We start from the raw sequence: 16,900 nt of genomic DNA, 5'->3' as shown, positions 1-16,900 counted from the left end.
CATAAACAAAATCAACATGCGCACTATGGCGCAAGCACGGAGCTGGTTTGGTTAGCCATGTATGAATCTCTCAGTAGTTGAGAGACACTTGAACCTCAAAGTTGGATATGTTTTGGTGATAGCATCATTTTGATATTCCCCAGCTGAACATGTAGTCCTGACCTGCACTTGACTGACAATAACTTGTGTGTGTGTGTGTGTGTGTGTGTGGGGTGGGGGTGGGGGGGGGGGTGGGGGGGGGGGGGGCAGACCTTGAAACAAACATCCAACATCAAACAGATTCAGTGGAGGTACATAGTGGGAGTAGGGATAAAGCCAGTGTTCTCCATTACAGGGAGGAGTGTGGTGAATGCAAAATCAAACAAATGGGAGGCCAGTTCATTCAAGCTTGAGAAATCAGCATTGGGATGACAGACCTCAGTCTGTTACAGGCTCCACCATACCAAGACAGTACTGTACACGAACCTCCCATAGTCCTTAATAAGGACTGCCAACATCCCTATGTTTTAATGCGATCACTGTTTACTTAACAACAGCAAGCTAGCTAAATGTCCATGAATGTTTCATGAGTGTTTTGACCAGTGCTCAAATTAATATAGTTGGTTCAGAGTTGGTTTTGGTATTTAAAACCTCTAGGAATGAGCTTTACATCTAGATAGGATGTGGTTCAATTATGTTGAAATATTTTTTTGTAAAGTCTAATCTCTCAACACATAGATCAACAACGGGGTGAAAAGCATGTTGACATTTAGTGTGTCACTAATCCATGAGGTGGAAGTCAGCCTACTGTGCCGGCTGCAATGTGCTGGCATTTCAATAGTCTATTGTGTGTATGCTGTTTATCTATGCTGTTTATCTAGGATCGACCCTCTTCCTTCCCCTGCTGAAGTCAGTGCACTGCAACCAGGTCAACACTGCAAGATGGCACTCCTAGATTACCGCACTGCTTTCACACATACAGCTCCGTTCTGCCTAGTTGAAAACGCTCCGACGTGTCATAGCCCACTCTGTCTAGGCAGACTTCAGTCCGTGCGATGCCGTTCCCAGATTACAGCACTGTTTTTTCAGACAGACAGCGGTTCTGCCTCGTTTCAGATGCCTATGTCATTCTGTGGAATTCTGAGTGCACTGTGCCTGCAGACAGAGTGATCTTACAGAGTCTACCTGTGGCCGAGCCACTAGTACAGAACTGCATGGGTGTGTTAGGAGTATTTACCTACATTACATACTACATTTACTTTCTTATGGATACCTGTTGAGTACCATGGATCTAGTGAATCAGTAACCCAAGATATTTACTTAGTTACAGTTTAGCATTAGCATCGTTGAACGCAAAACAATGAGAATAGTTGGAATAGGACCCCTTTTAGCGTGTTCCAAAAAGGTTGCCTAAATCAACTCCGAGTAACTTGAAACCAAGCAGGAGCAACTTGCTACCAAAAGAGGTTTAAAAGCTTTGGACAGGGAATTAGTTTTACCTAAAAACATTATGAAACTATTTGGACACGTCGCTAAAATTCTATCTAATATCCTGATCCCTGGGTGTTGTTGCTGGGCAGAATGATTAAAAGCCAAGAGAATAGAGATAAGGAAAAGTCAAACTATGAAGAGGCACTGGGGTCATACACTAAGAACAAATAGAGCTTGTGTCTAACTGTCTCAGAACCAGACTAAACCCACGTGTGTGTGTGTGTGTGTGTGTGTGTGTGTGTGTGTGATGACAGGGAGCAGGGAGCCGGCCTGGTGGTCTGAGGCATTTCACTTAGACTGGACAGAAAACAGCAGAGATGGATGGTCAGTGGTTGAACCTATTCCATCAATCTGACCTACAGCACCACAGTCTAGCAGATTGCCTGTAATCCTATAGAATGGCCATAGTAATGCATACATACTAGAGGTCGACCGATTAATCGGAATGACTGATTAATTAGAGCCGATTTCAAGTTTTCATAACAATCGGAAATCTGTATTTTTGGGCGCCGATTTATTTTTTTATTTTTTATACCTTTATTTTACTAGGCAAGTCAGTTAAGAAGACATTCTTATTTTCAATGACGGCCTAGGAACGGTGGGTTAACTGCCTTGTTCAGGGGCAGGATGACAGATTTTCATCTTGTCAGCTCGGGGGATCCCATCTTGCAACCTTACAGTTAACTAGTCTCATTGCACTCCACGAGGAGCCTGCCTGTTACGCGAATGCAGTAAGCCAAGGTAAGTTGTTAGCTAGCATTAAACTTATCTTATAAAAAACAATCAATCAAACATAATCACTAGTTATGGTTGATGATATTACTAGTTTATCTTAAAAGCGCATTTGCGAAAAAAAGCACAATCGTTGGACGACTATACCTAACCATAAACACTAATGCCAATAATATCTTAAAATCAATACACAGAAGTATATATTTTTAAACCTGCATATTTAGCTAAAAGAAATCCAGGTTAGCAGGCAATATTAACCAGGTGAAATTGTGTCATTTCTCTTGCGTTCATTGCACTCAGAGTCAGGGTATATGCAACAGTTTGGGAAGCCTGGTTAATTGCAAACTAATTTGCCAGAATTTTACGTAATTATGACATAACATTGAAGGTTGTGCAATGTAACAAGAATATTTAGACTTATGGATGCCACCCGTTAGATAAAATATGGAACGGTTCCGTATTTCACTGAAATAATAAACGTTTTGTTTTCGAAATTATAGTTTCCGGATTCGACCATATTAATGACCAAAGGCTCGTATTTCTGTGTGTTATTATGTTATAATTAAGTCTATGATTTGATAGAGCAGTCTGACTGAGCGATGGTAGGCAGCAGCAGGCTCGTAAGCATTCATTCAAACAGCACTTTCGTGCGTTTTGCCAGCAGCTCATCGCAAGCACAGCGCTGTTTATGACTTCAAGCCTATCAGCCTAATGGCTGGTGTAACCGATGTGAAATGGCTAGCTAGTTAGCTGGGTGTGTGCTAATAATGTTTCAAATGTCACTCGCTCTGAGACTTGGAGTAGTTATTCCCCTTGCTCTGCAAGGGTCGCGGCTTTTTAGGAGCATTGGGTAACGCTGCTTCGAGTGTGGCTGTTGTCGATGTGTTCCTGGTTCGAGCCCAGGTAGGAGCGAGGAGAGGGACGGAAGCTATACTGTTACACTGGCAATACTATAGTGCCTATAACATCCAAAAGTCAAAGGTATATGAAATATAAATGGTATAGAGAGAAATAGTCCTATAAATACTATATTAACTACAACCTAAAACCTCTTTCCTTGGAATATTGAAGTCTCATGTTAAAAGGAACCACCAACTCTCATATGTTCTCATGTTCTGAGCAAGGAACTCAAACGCTTTTTTACATGGCACATATTGCACTTTTACTTCTCCAACACTTTGTTTTTGCATTATTTAAACCAAATTGAACATGTTTCATTATTTATTTGAGGCTAAATTTATTTTTATTGATGTATTATATTAAGTTAAAATAAGTGTTCATTCAGTATTGTTGTAATTGTCATTATAACAAATAAATAAATAAATAAACCGACCGATTAATCGGTATCGGCTTGTTTTGGTCCTTCAATAATCGATGTCTGCGTTGAAAAATCATAATCGGTCGACCTCTAATACATACTGTACATCAGACAGCTTTGGCTTTGGTTCACAGTAAACACAAACATGCTCCCATTCCATGGTTTGGCTCAAAGCAGTGGATTAACGCCCCGCATAGGTCGTGTCCCAAACGTCACCCTATTCCCTATGTAGTGCACTACTGTTTACCAGGGGGCGTCAAAAGCAGTGCACTACATGTGGAATATGGTGCCATTTGGGACACAACCATAGAGGTGTGATTAGTTTAAATCCAACATACTGTGGTGTCGAGGCCTGCAGAGATCAAACTGTTTACATGGATGAGGAAGCTGGGTTAGTGAAATGTGAACTCAGAAATGAGACGAGAAGCAGAGCCAAAGACGAGAGAAGACGCTCCATCCTTTCCAAGATACATTAAATCACTCCTGGGTTTAACTTCTCCACGGTGTGTTTTTTAATCTGAAGAAGACATGATTTCATTGGACACAGACACAAACACAAGGCTCAAATCAAAGAAAGCTCCCTTAAATCCTTTGAAAGATTGCTTTGTTTGTAGTGATGCATGTGACATAGGGTGGTGTGATGCTCTACCTTTGGCTGGAACAGCAAGTTGGTTTGCCACAACAATACAAGACACGAAATCAAGTCGTAATCAAGAAGACATTTGTTATGTTGTAAATGTCAATAGCCTTGGTATAAAAAAAACTATGTTGAGGTCGCCACTGAAACAATACAATTTCACTATACACATCATCAGAAACGATTATGGTAATTCAGTCCAAATTCCCACAGAGCTGGAGGCCTCAGGCCAGTGGATATCTATTTTGCAGACAGTGTTTTTGCTGCTTTTGTGAATGAGTAGCAGTGGATGCTGGGGGTTGTAAAGGGAAACTCTGTTTTCCTCATTAGTCCTAATTGGAGACATACAGTGCCAGTCAAAAGTTTGGACACACCTACTCATTCAAGTGATTTAGTTTATTTGTACTATTTTCTACATTGTATAATGATAGGGAATACATTAAAACTATGAAATAACATATGGAAACATTTAGTAAGCAAAAAAGTGTGAAACAAATCAAATTGTTTTTTATATTTGAGATTCTTCAAAGTAACCACCCTTTGACTTGATGCCAACTTTCGCACGCTCTTGGCATTCTCTCAACCAGCTTCATGAGGTAGTCACCTGGAATGCATTTCAATTAACAGGTGTGCCTTGTTAAAAGTTCATTTGTGGAATTTCTTTCCTTCTTAATGAGTTTGAGGCAATCAGTTGTGTTGTGATAAGGTAGGGGTGGTAAAAGATCAAGTCCATATTAGGGCAAGAACAGCTTAAATAAGCAAAGAGAAACGACAGTCCATCATTGCTTTAAGACATGAAGGTCAGTCAATGCGGGAACATTTCAAGAACTTTCAAAGTTTCTTCAAGTGCAGTCGCAAAAGCCATCAAGCGCTATGATGAAACTGGCTTTCATGAGGGCCACCACAGGAAAGGAAGACCCAGAGTTACCTCTGCTGCAGAGGATAAGTTCATTAGAGTTAACTGCACCTCAGATCGCAGCCCAAATAAATGCTTCAGAGTTTAAGTAACAGACACATCTCAACATCAACTGTTCAGAGGAGGTTGTGTGAATCAGGCCTTCATGGTTGAATTTCTGCAAAGAAATCATTAGTAAAGGACACCAATAATAAGAGAAGACTTGCTTGGGCCAAGAAACACGATCAATGGACATTAGATTGGTGGAAATCTGTCCTTAGTCTGAGTCCAAATTTGAGATTTTTGGTTCCAATCGCAGTGTCTTTGTGAGATGCAGAGTAGGTGAACGGATGATCTCCGCATGTGTGGTTCCCACAGTGAAGCATGGAGGAGGTGGTATGATGGTGCTTTTCTGGTGACACTGTCAGTGATTTATTTAGAATTTAAGGCACACTAAACCAGCATGGCTACCACAGAATTCTGCAGCGATACGCCACACAAACAGAAGCGATCTGGTTTGCGCTTAGTGGGACAATCAATTATTTTCAACAGGACAATGACCCAAAACACATCTCCAGGTTGTGTAAGGGCTATTTGACCAAGGAGAGTGATGGAGTGATGCATCAGATGACCTGGCCTCCACCATCCCCTGACCTCAACCAAATTGAGATGGTTTGGAATGAGTTGGACTGCAGAGTGAAGGAAAAGCAGCCAACAAATGCTCTGCATTTGTGGGAACTCCTTCAAGACTGTTGGAAAACAGCTGGTTGAGAGAATGCCAAGCGTGTGCAAAGCTGCCATCCAGGCAAAGGGTGGCTCCTTTTGAAGAATCTCAAACATAACATATATTTTGATTTGTTTAACACTACATGATTCCATATGTGTTATTTCATAGTTTTGATGTCTTCACTATTATTCTACAATGTAGAAAATAGTAAAAATAAAGAAAAAACCCTGGAATGAGTAGGTGTGTCTAAACATTTGACTGGTACTGTAGCCTGTACACAGCTAGACAATGCTCCTCAAATATATAAAAACCTGACTTCAAGTGACTGGCCTCAGTGCAGTAATTGAATCACTACACAAGGCAATATGGTGTACACGTGAAATAACTAAAATTGCAGTATTGTATACATTAAATAACATGGGAATTGATGTCTTTTTAACCAACTTCCACAATGCTACAAGACGACGCTGACGAGGCACTTGAACCCAAAGTGGGTCGTGACACGTCAGTGTAAATTACTTTTGAGAGTTAGAATATTAGAATACACAAAGGTGTAATTTCAGACATTTGGTTGTGCCAGTCACAGACAGTCACTCCAATTAGCGTTGTAAGCTAACAATGTTTATTTAGAATGTTAAGTTAGTCTAGCCATAGATTTTGTTAGTCACTTTCACTCATATCATATTAACATGGCATAAATGTGTACAATTTGAATTGCAGGAAATTAGCTTTAAATCTGCAAAGATTTCTTTCTGCCCCATGGAAAAATCTGTAGTATTTCATGGAACTTGCTTTAAAACTGCAATTTTGTCTCTACGTCCCATCGCAAAATGCTGGCAAGAGGGGCCACTAATAAAAAAAGGTGGCATGTTTTCATGAGCATGGGTCCCAGGAAAACACAGATTCATTTGGGTCCCAGGCTGAAAAAGTTGAAGAACCCCTGAACTATTATATGAATGACGAACAATAAAGTTTCCAACAGCAGTCATACACCAATGACTTTCTAATTTTGGCAAAAGACTTATGGAGACTAAAAGCTTTATTTTTCATTTCAGAGCATAGAGATGTATTTCTTTCACAGGCAATCCTACTGCATGCCTTCAAGGGCTGTTTGGTGTCTTTCCATCACTCATTTTGACCTTTGTCTGCATAATTAACAGTTTTGAAAATAAGGACCAGTTGTAGAAACCAAATCTCTTTACTATGAACAAGAACACGAACACACACACACACACACACACACACACACACACACACACACACACACACACACACACACACACACACACACACACACACACACACACACACACACACACTCCATTTGCAGTACAGTATTAGTTCCACTTTGATTTACAGTAGATTTTATTTGGAGAACAGTTCCACCTGCTGACTATCATGGGTAACTACACCTGTTAATTGTAATGGAAGGCTGCTTTCCCATTCCGCAAACTAAAGGGTTACCTTTCTATCAGTTGAGGCTACAAAATATTGTCACCACTGGATTAAGTGTGGGCTTTTTATTTGTTAACTAAAGTTTCAATTAGCTGCCAAAATAAATATTTATGATGAATAAAATGTGATCTGGTCGACAGCACAAAGCGATAAGTCTTCATATTTTTCTCAACTTATATTTCATATTTTAAACTGGGTGGTTCCAGCCCTGAATGCTGATTGGCTGACAGCTGTGGTATATGAGACTGTATACAATGGCTATGACGTTTATTTTTACTGCTCTAATTACTTTAGTAACCAGTTTATAATAGCAATAAGGCACCTCAGGGGTTTGTGGTATATGGCCAATATACCACGGCTTAGGCTGTATCCAGGCACTCCGATGTGTCGAGAGTAAGAACAGCCCTTATCCGTGGTATATTGGCCATATACCACACCCCCTCGTGCCTTATTGCTTAACTGTACTCTATATAAACCCCTGGGCTGGCACTGAGCCAACCCTCTCAATCATTTGGAAAGGTGCCACTCTTCAACCGATCGCTGCGTGCACCTGCCCACCCGTCCACCATCACTACTCTGGACGGTTCTGACTTAGAAAACGTGGACAACTACAAATACATAGGTGTCTGGTTAGACTGTAAACTCTCCTTCCAGACTCACAGCAAACATCTCCAATCCAAAGTTAAATCTAGAATTGGCTTTCTATTTCGCAAAAGAAGCATCCTTCACTCATGCTGCCAAACATACCCTCGTAAAACTGACCATCCTACCGATCCTCGACTTCGGCGGTGTCATTTACAAAATAGCCTCCAAAATACACTACTCAATAAATTGGATGCAGTCTATCACAGTGCCATCCGTTTTGTCACCAAAGCCCCATATACTACCCACCACTGCGACCTGTACGCTCTCGTTGGCTGGCCCTCGCTTCATACTCGTCACCAAACCCACTGGCTCCAGGTCATCTACAAGACCCTGCTAGGTAAAGTCCCCCCTTATCTCAGCTCGCTGGTCACCATAGCAGCACCCACCTGTAGCATGCGCTCCAGCAGGTATACAGTATCTCTCTGGTCACCCCCAAAACCAATTCTTCCTTTGGCCGCCTCTCCTTCCAGTTCTCTGCTGCCAATGACTGGAGCGAACTACAAAAATCTCTGAAACTGGAAACACTTATCTCCCTCACTAGCTTTAAGCACCAGCTGTCAGAGCAGCTCACGGATTACTGCACCTGGACATAGCCCATCTATAATTTTGCCCAAACAACTACCTCTCCCCCTACTGTATTTTTTTTAAATATTTTGCTCCTTTGCACCCCATTATTTCTATCTCTACTTTGCACATTATTCCACTGCAAATCTACCATTCCAGTGTTTTACTTGCTATATTGTATTTACTTCACCACCATAGCCTTTTTTTGCCTTTACCTCCCTTATCTCACCTCATTTGCTCACATTGTATATAGACTTATTTTTCTAATGTATTATTGACTGTATGTTTGTTTTACTCCGAGTGTAACTCTGTGTTGTTGTATGTGTCGAACTGCTTTGCTTTATCTTGGCCAGGTCGCAATTGTAAATGAGAACTTGTTCTCAACTTGCCTACCTGGTTAAATAAAGTTTAAATAAAAAAATAAATAAAAAATTGGAAAGGTGCCCTGATTCTAACACCTGCGCTGCATCAGGTGGACCACACTAAGCGCCACAGACACACTGCACCTGTGGCCCACATGCTGGGCTAACCCAGGCCTTTGACTGGAGACTGGCACTTCAAAGCCAGCAAACTGAGAGAAGGAGGAAATGGAAGAGTAGAGAAGGGACTAAATGGCACAAGCTGGTGATGCAGTAAATCAAGGCAGTGCACAGTAAAGAGAAGTCAGAAACTCACGTAAGAGGTTGCCAGCGCACAGCGTAATATTTCTTGGTCTCTGGGTTGGTGGTGCTGGCTGGTGTCCCCGCTGTCCTCCATGCAGCTGTGGTCTCTGCGGAAACTGGGGTGGTGGTGGTGGGGATGACGGTGGTTGGTGGGAGGGTGATGGTTGGTGAGAGGCTAGTGGTAGGTGGGAGGGTGATGCTTAGTCCTGAGGTGGTGGTGCTGACCATGGGGCTGGTGGGGCGCAGTAAGGCCCAGGGAAGGCCTACGAGGCCATAGGTCACGCTTGCAAACTCACAGCGGGCCCCGTAGAAGCCCGTTCTGCATTCACAGATGTTGGGCTGCCTGCACACGGCTCCGTTGTGGCAGCGTGGAAGGCACCTTGCTTCAAGTGAGGGGAGAGAGAGGAGGAGAATGTTCATTAAACCAGAATAGTGGACTGTGGTTGAGAGAGCAGAAACTCAAGCGTAAGAGGATAACTGGTTTGTCCAGCACAACCTCAGCACAATCTCAATAAAAACTCAGTAGCACAAACAGCTTAATGTGCATTGTAACTTAACAAGGAAAACAGCCAATGGTGAATGTCAAGATTTCACTCCCCTGAAATAAACTAAGAAATGAAAAGGGGAGAGGAGGGAGAGAACCATGGTCCTGGATACAGGGAGGGGGCATTCATGCATACACAATGCAAAGTTTATGGGCTCCGTGCTCCTCCAGGCCCCCAACCCTGGCCCCTAGCTCTTGATTTCTCCCATCATCCCTGGCTGGGCGTCATTGTGCCAGGGCCGAACCCCCTGGAGGGCTCCAGTAATGGCCCATTGGCCACAGACAACAACAGCGTATCCCAAACCCAGCAGCTTACCACAAATCTCCTGGCCGCCTCCATGAATAGCGATGGGCACCGCTTACTGACATTGTTTCGGGAGTTGTGCACGGAAACACTTTTTCTCCATGGATTTTTTCACATGAAGGCTAGCACAATGTGCTCAAACAGAAGTGAGACTCAAAGTGCACAGTGGACTGAATCTAACGAAGGGCTCTATTCAAATCAGATCGGCTTTAGCCGACATCCGCATAGCGGTGGTTTTGACGGTGGAACTGCGTAAGGGCTGTCAAATGCACAAGCGGCTGCTGGTGTTATACCTAATGCCGACATTGCTATTGGCTGCACTGAGTCGCATTAAAAGAAATCTCATGCAGTCTTGTTTACAAGATGGAACACTGGAATGTGAGATGTATCTACACCTCCATTAGGATGATAGAAACTCTAATTATTTAGTTTCATGATTTTCAATTTGAGACTCATATTTCTATATAGACTAGGCCTACACTTTCTCGTTCTGAACTTGTAACGCGAGTGAGACAGGTGTTGTTTCAGAACAATGATCAGAAGAGCAGCTGCTCACCGATTTGACAGCTCCAACGCAGTTCCACCTCCGACAATGACAAAACATCAGCTATGTGGGTGTCGGCTATCGCCGGTGAACGCTTGATCTGATTGAAGTGGAAGCAGATTTAGGCCTAGATTCAGAGTTTCCTTCTCAGTGTGGCTATTATCTTGCATCACTAAACCTCAGAGGGGGAAAGGAAGTATGGGTGTTTATTTTTGTGTGTGCTTGCGCCTGTGTGTGTGCGTGCGTGAATGAACGTGTGTGACTGTGTGAGATCCACAGTGAGTCTGGGCTTCCTGACAGAGTGCAGAGCTGTGCTTTGCAGAAATGCTGAGCCAGGTTGTTTTGACATGACACTGGCCCTTTAAATCCTCTGGGTCAAGTGGTTGGATCAAGTAAAGGTGTTCAAATCCCTGTAAACAAGGCTTATGGAGGTGATAATGATAACACCACAGAGATGTTGGCGACGGACATGAATAGGAGCTCTTCCTTTCTTCCAAGGTCCTGACCTCTTCTCAGTGTACAGCATGGTGTGTAGACAAAGCAGGGCCTGTATTCATAAACCGTCTCAGAGTTACATTGCTGATCTAGAATCAGTTCTGCCTTTTAGATCCTGATTATATGGACAGGGTGGTATCTACATCATAAATCAGCACTCTTACTCTGAGACACTTTAAGAATATTGGCCCAGGCCTGTCAGGGGTTTAGCTAAAGGTTTGCTGGTCCAGGGTCAAATCCAGGTTTAGCCACCATCACAGACCACTATGGCTGTGTTTACACAGGCAGCCCAATTCTGTTTTTTTTTTCTCCCAGTAATTGGTCTTTTGACCAATCACATCAGATCTTTTTCAGAGCTGATGTGATTGGTCAAAAGACCAATTAGTGAGAAAAAAATATCAGAATTGGTCTGCCTGTGTCGATGCAGCCTAAGACAGGCTCTCTAAGACCAGAGGTGCTCAACACACATGACATATTCACTTTTATAACCTATCGAAACACATCGATACCGGACACTTTTTGCTACACCCTGTAAGCCTACAGGTGTCCTATTTTACATTTGATCAATCTGTTGTTGCAGAGAATTTTCCAGTGGGAAATTTAAATTGTAGTGTATGAGGTTTAAAAAGGTCAAATGTGAGATATTATATCTGTAAACTGTGTAGGTCTTGACCGGCATTCATATTTGCCATCCACACCTCCACCATAATCAGAAAATGATGATACAAAGACATCTGGAGCGTGTATGATTTCAGACTGAGTGAAATGGGAGAAAACACAGATTGGACTGGGTACTGCTGATGTTGGATGTGACATTACAACTTCCAGCTGGGTGGAGAGAACATTCCATTGTCCTATAGAGCCTGATTGATGGTCTCTCGCTCCTTTTTAAACCAACTATTAACAGCTTGCCGTCTATATACAGTACTGGGAATAGACCATTCACAAGTACCATGATAGGGACTGTCATCATGGGCGCCATAAAGCCCAAATATCTGAGGGGGCAAAAAAGTAAATGAGGGTGGCTGGGGGGTGGTATGGAGGCCTGAAATGTCTTTTTCTTTTTTTTAAAGAATCCAAAAAATATGCTTCTCTTCATCTCTGATAAAATAATGAATGGTAGTCAGTATATTTAGTTATTGCTTGCGTTTCTAAAGTCTACCAACCTTACCAGCAGGCATGCAAGCTAAGATGGTGATAGACAAGCTAGCTACGCTAACTTGATTGACAGCCTGGTACACAGCTGCCTGATTGACAGCTTAGTAGCTAGATATAAAAAATAAAAAAAAGCCAACTTCATAAACTTGCTAGGTGGCTAGTAGTATTATACAGGGACACGTGCCCCCGTGCCCCATATGGGCATGACACCTCTGGCTGTCATGGTGGTATAAGGACAGCCATCCCTACTGTATAAGGCGGCTTCTTGCAAGAAAAAAAACAGAATCATGCGTCAAATTTTATTTGTCACATGCGCCGAATACACCAGGCGCAGACCTTACTGTGAAATGCTTACTTAGAAGCCTTTAACCAACAATGCAGTTCAAGGAATAGAGTTAAGAAAATATTTACTAAATAAACTAAAGTATAAAAAAAATAAAAAAAAAATAGACTTGGCTATTCATGTTATTCCATGATACGGTATGACAAGATCTTTATATCATATTTCCACAACAATGTGGAACAACATTACACATAATGGAAGGGCTGACTGTCCTGCTATGGAGAAAATGGATGAAAAACTTACGTTTGGTGCATTTCTGAGTCTTGGGTGAAACAGTCCATCCGTGGCAGCACCTGTTTCCACATACATTAGGCCTGCAGAGAGCATGGGAGACAGACAGCATGTTAAAGATAGCTGAGTCTACAGGAATCTGAGCAGGATGAGATCATTGCAGCAGTCAGGGGTGGACTGGGACCAAAAATTGCCCCTGGCATTTCTAACACTGGACCATTTTTCCCTTGAGGCCCCCACACGGGCTCTTTTTTCCCCTCAAGGGCACCACAACAGCCCATGTTGTTCCTTGAGGCTACCATTATTAGCCAGATAACAATAGTTTTGCACAGAAAATCCAAGTTAGACAGGCCTACTAGGCTAAAAATGGACCAACCCATCTGGCATTTGCCAAAATGCCAATGGCAAGTCCGCCCTTGGCAAACGTTATCACAGTACATAGTTTAGGCTGTCATAAATTAAGATTATGCTTAAAGACAGGAACCCCACATACTCAAAAATCACAGACACTACTGCTTTATAACAGTTCAAGGTCATGAATACAAAATAAATCACTTAATTTGATCACAAAAGGATCTAAACACGGTCCCATTTTCACAACTCCCTGGATATTCATAAAAAACTACTTGGGCCCCCAGAAATGTACTGTTGCTTCAGTGTGAAACAATGAATACCTCCTTGTCTTTACACTTGCCTTTGGACATAATAGATTCAGGGTGTTTAAAACAGGAGCTATGAATATGAATGAGGGGCCATGGTGTGGTTGCCCTGGGTGAGAAGGGTATCTGTCCGTCCCGTGCACAATGGATGACAGATATTGTGTTCCCACACTGGTCTGGCCATATGTCTGTCTCTGGACCAGCCGCTTGGCCACTCTCTTTCACAGATTGGGTAAACAAAACCGGATTAAGGGTCCTCCACAACGTCTCGTTTCTGGGGCACCCGCCTGTTTATCCAGGGGGCTTCTGGGAGAAGAGGCAATTAGCACGCCAACACAAGCAAGGGTGACGACTCCCACTTCAAAGTGACAGCTCAGCGCGACCCACGCCACGGAGCTGCCCTTATACCGCCTTTGTGGGATTTGCTAATTAGTTACAGTTTCCTGGCTTTATTGTGTGTTTGCAAATAGTGGGCCAGGTGCCTCTTCCAACAGGGACTGACTGGGGGTCTGCAAAGGAGCAGAGGTAGGGCCCCTATTCAAACCCAGCAGTGAACTGACCCAGAGGAAGGTGAGCCTGTCTGGGAGACTGGGAATAACCTTTAACCCCAGGCCAAGTTGGAGGCTAATTCAGCAGATGTCACTGCCAAAACAGACTTTACCACACCATTGTTGCGCCGGAATTACTCAAACATCACCGCTAAATTGCTGATCTTTCAGTTTGGACACCATCATGAAGGATTTTTTAATTGACCAGCAACATCCGATCTCAACAAAATATTTGCAAACTTCCTAACCAAACCCAAACACCTAAACATGACTGTGGTACACATAGCATCTCTGACTGACAGTTCCCTTCAGTGCAGGTGTTGAACTGAACTCCACCCGGGTTCTTCCAACTATGAAGACGGGTGTTAGTCAGAAACCACTGAGACGAGGGGGGGGGGGGGGGGGGGGGGGGGGGGGGGATTTCATTCCAAATAGGGAGTTGTCAGCGGTGGTGATTATGGAAAATGACTGCCTGTTTTGTCTCTAGTCGGATCTTAATGCAGTGCTGACACTGCTCTAATAAAGTAGAAGAATCCCCAGGCCCTGTGCTTACAGAACTAAGTGGGACCTGTCGTCTGGCCGGAGGAGCTACCCCCATTAAAAGCCTGCATACTCACACTGCTCCCGTCCACTGCCACAGGCCATCCATCTTTCAATCTTGACCGTTTTCGTCTGGCGACTGAGCACTGATTCTGAAGTGCCTGACTCTTAGACTTGGGCTTCCTATCCTCTCATCTTCGAGGAGTTATTCTAAAAGGCTCAGACTGAATGATGACTCCTTAGTTCTAGTGTCTCTCTGCTCTGGAGCGGGACTAATGTTCTCGAACTCGAGAGAGTCCCGAGAGCTTCTGTATTGCGGCATGTGCTGTGTTAGTGCCTATAGCCTGCCGTACAGTACGAGCACCTCATAACACTGCAATGTTTCAGAGGAGCTCTGTGGCTGTGAATAAAAAAAAGACTCACACAAAGAGAGCCTTAGTTACAGTCACACACTATGGGCTCACTGCAGCTCCGCCAAGTCAATCCATGCTCTTGTTCTAGCAGAGTTCAGGAATTTCTTCCCACTTCCCTCCACTTCACCCCCTTAGAGCAGATCAATAATATATGTGACCCTCTTTTAAATGACGTGGGCTGCTAAAGATCCTCATCAAAGAGGCTTTGAAGCGATGCCAGTTTCTGGGAAGGGTCTGTCGCTCTGTTCAATCCCCTAAGCCTGGGTTGAACTGCTGAACCGCCACTCTGTGGCCGGCTAGCGTGACTAACCTGAACGCAAACTCCCCTCGTCCACCCTCCAGTGACTGTGAAAGTTCTCCCATTTACCCCCTCGGGCCCAGCCTGCACCCTCACCCCAGAGCGGAACAACGACAGTGTTTATTTTGGACATTCATTCAGGCTCCTTCTGTGCATTGGGGCTAAATAGAGCAGAGTGGGACTGTCGTGGCCCACAAAGAGAAATGGCCTGTTGGTGATACTAGTACACACAACTAATTTACCTCAATTAGTGAAATGTTTTTTCACTACATGAAAACATGAGTTCAGGCATTCAAATCATCCAAATTAGGCGGTCTGGAAAAAGGGAAGTAATGATTCATCCTATTCATTGCTTAGAGAGCTTGTACACGGTTCTACGCTCATGACCAGAAGTACTGTAATGTGCCAATGCAATGGGATAATCAAAATTCCTCCCCTAGCTTTAATGATCAACATTTCCTCTGCGGGTCAGGGGAATACTTCACCGGATGATAAATGTGTCGAGTCTCTAATCTGGCCAAAGTTCAGAAAGTGCCAAACTCCATTAAATGTTTGTTGTGCATGAAGTGCCATTTCCCAGCCCGGTGTGATTTGACTTTGGGTCCATTTATCACTTGTTGTCATGCACTTGAAACAAATGTCATTGATATTGATAACTCTTGCGTCAAATAGAAGAATTTCACACATTCCAAGAGGGACTAGTGCAAGCATACATACCTGTGTACATTTTTGGGATGTAAAAACATTCACATTGGATTGTGGTCTACCACTTTGATGGATAATTTAAACAGATAGCTTTAAATAGGCTACCGATCAGGAATTTTTTTGTTTTTTACTTCAAAGCATTCTGTTCTGTAGTATGATTTTCCATGGGACAATAATTGACAAGCTATTAGACAAAATAATAAACCCCCAAATGTTTACTATCTTAATCAAAATGCTCATGAAGCTATCAAATGACAAAGGACACGGAAACATGGACTGATTATGTATACTATAGGCTACATTATGTAGCTATTGTAAACCACCTGCTTTTGACTGTTGGGGTCCGGAGTTGAAGGCTGTACTACCATTTTTAAATCACACATTTATCACTAGGCTACTCACCCGTTTAACTGTAGTGTCACATTAGTTGCGTATTTCCAGTGTTTCTTTCCATTAAAATGGAACTGTTTCTGTTTTAATGTGGGTTTTGAAGTCGTTGGCATCCTCCGCTGAGTGTGATAAACTTGATAATTAACGGTCGTATGGTGGTACCTGCTCGCAGTTCTCCGCTGCGTCTCGTGCACTCTTTTATGGGTTGAACGCCTCACTAGTGTCCCATATAATTTCGAAAATGTAAGAAAGAAAATAAATGCCACTCCAAGAACGAATAAGTTAGCATATCTCCTGCTTGACATCTTTAGAGGTCTCTTCTGCGTTACACATCGACCCTATAAAAAAATCCAAGAGCAACGGAATTTCCAGGAAATTTTTAAAACAAAAATAAAATGTTGATACTAAAAAATCCAACACATTTTATGCAATGAGTGAGCCAAAACAAAATCATATAAAATTAGACAACATATGTCTTCGTTTTGCCTGTTTTTGCAAATGCAATTAATAGGCAAGATGCTCCCCTTCTCAAATAGAAAATAAACTGGTTTAAAGTTCGGTTTAAAAACTTTGAGCCAATTGGATAGGAGTTGTAAGATATGAGAACAGCACAGCCAATCAGA

At 42.8% G+C, this 16,900-nt stretch overlaps 1 protein-coding gene across 2 annotated transcripts in view; it reads right to left on the bottom strand.

The window, feature by feature from the left end:
- Nucleotides 1–16,829, bottom strand: part of LOC110503587 (latent-transforming growth factor beta-binding protein 4) — a 70,780-nt gene extending 53,951 nt beyond the window's left edge. Inside the window, exons 1-3 of one of the 2 annotated variants that reach the window (XM_021581993.2) lie at nucleotides 16,290–16,829; nucleotides 12,737–12,807; nucleotides 9,119–9,488 (exon numbers count right to left, since the gene is read on the bottom strand). In XM_021581993.2, the coding sequence (XP_021437668.2) occupies nucleotides 9,119–9,488; nucleotides 12,737–12,807; nucleotides 16,290–16,582 (734 nt within the window). In that variant the 5' untranslated portion in view covers nucleotides 16,583–16,829. The remainder of the gene's footprint in view (nucleotides 1–9,118; nucleotides 9,489–12,736; nucleotides 12,808–16,289) is intronic. The other variant, XM_021581994.2, reaches the window with a different exon arrangement.
- Nucleotides 16,830–16,900: the final 71 nt, after the last annotated feature.

The sequence above is a fragment of the Oncorhynchus mykiss genome, chromosome 24 (genome assembly GCF_013265735.2).
Source record: "Oncorhynchus mykiss isolate Arlee chromosome 24, USDA_OmykA_1.1, whole genome shotgun sequence".
NCBI classification, from domain to species: domain Eukaryota; kingdom Metazoa; phylum Chordata; class Actinopteri; order Salmoniformes; family Salmonidae; genus Oncorhynchus; species Oncorhynchus mykiss.
The sequence above is the reverse complement of the archived record's forward strand: the minus strand, read 5'-3'. Positions and strand labels throughout refer to the sequence as shown.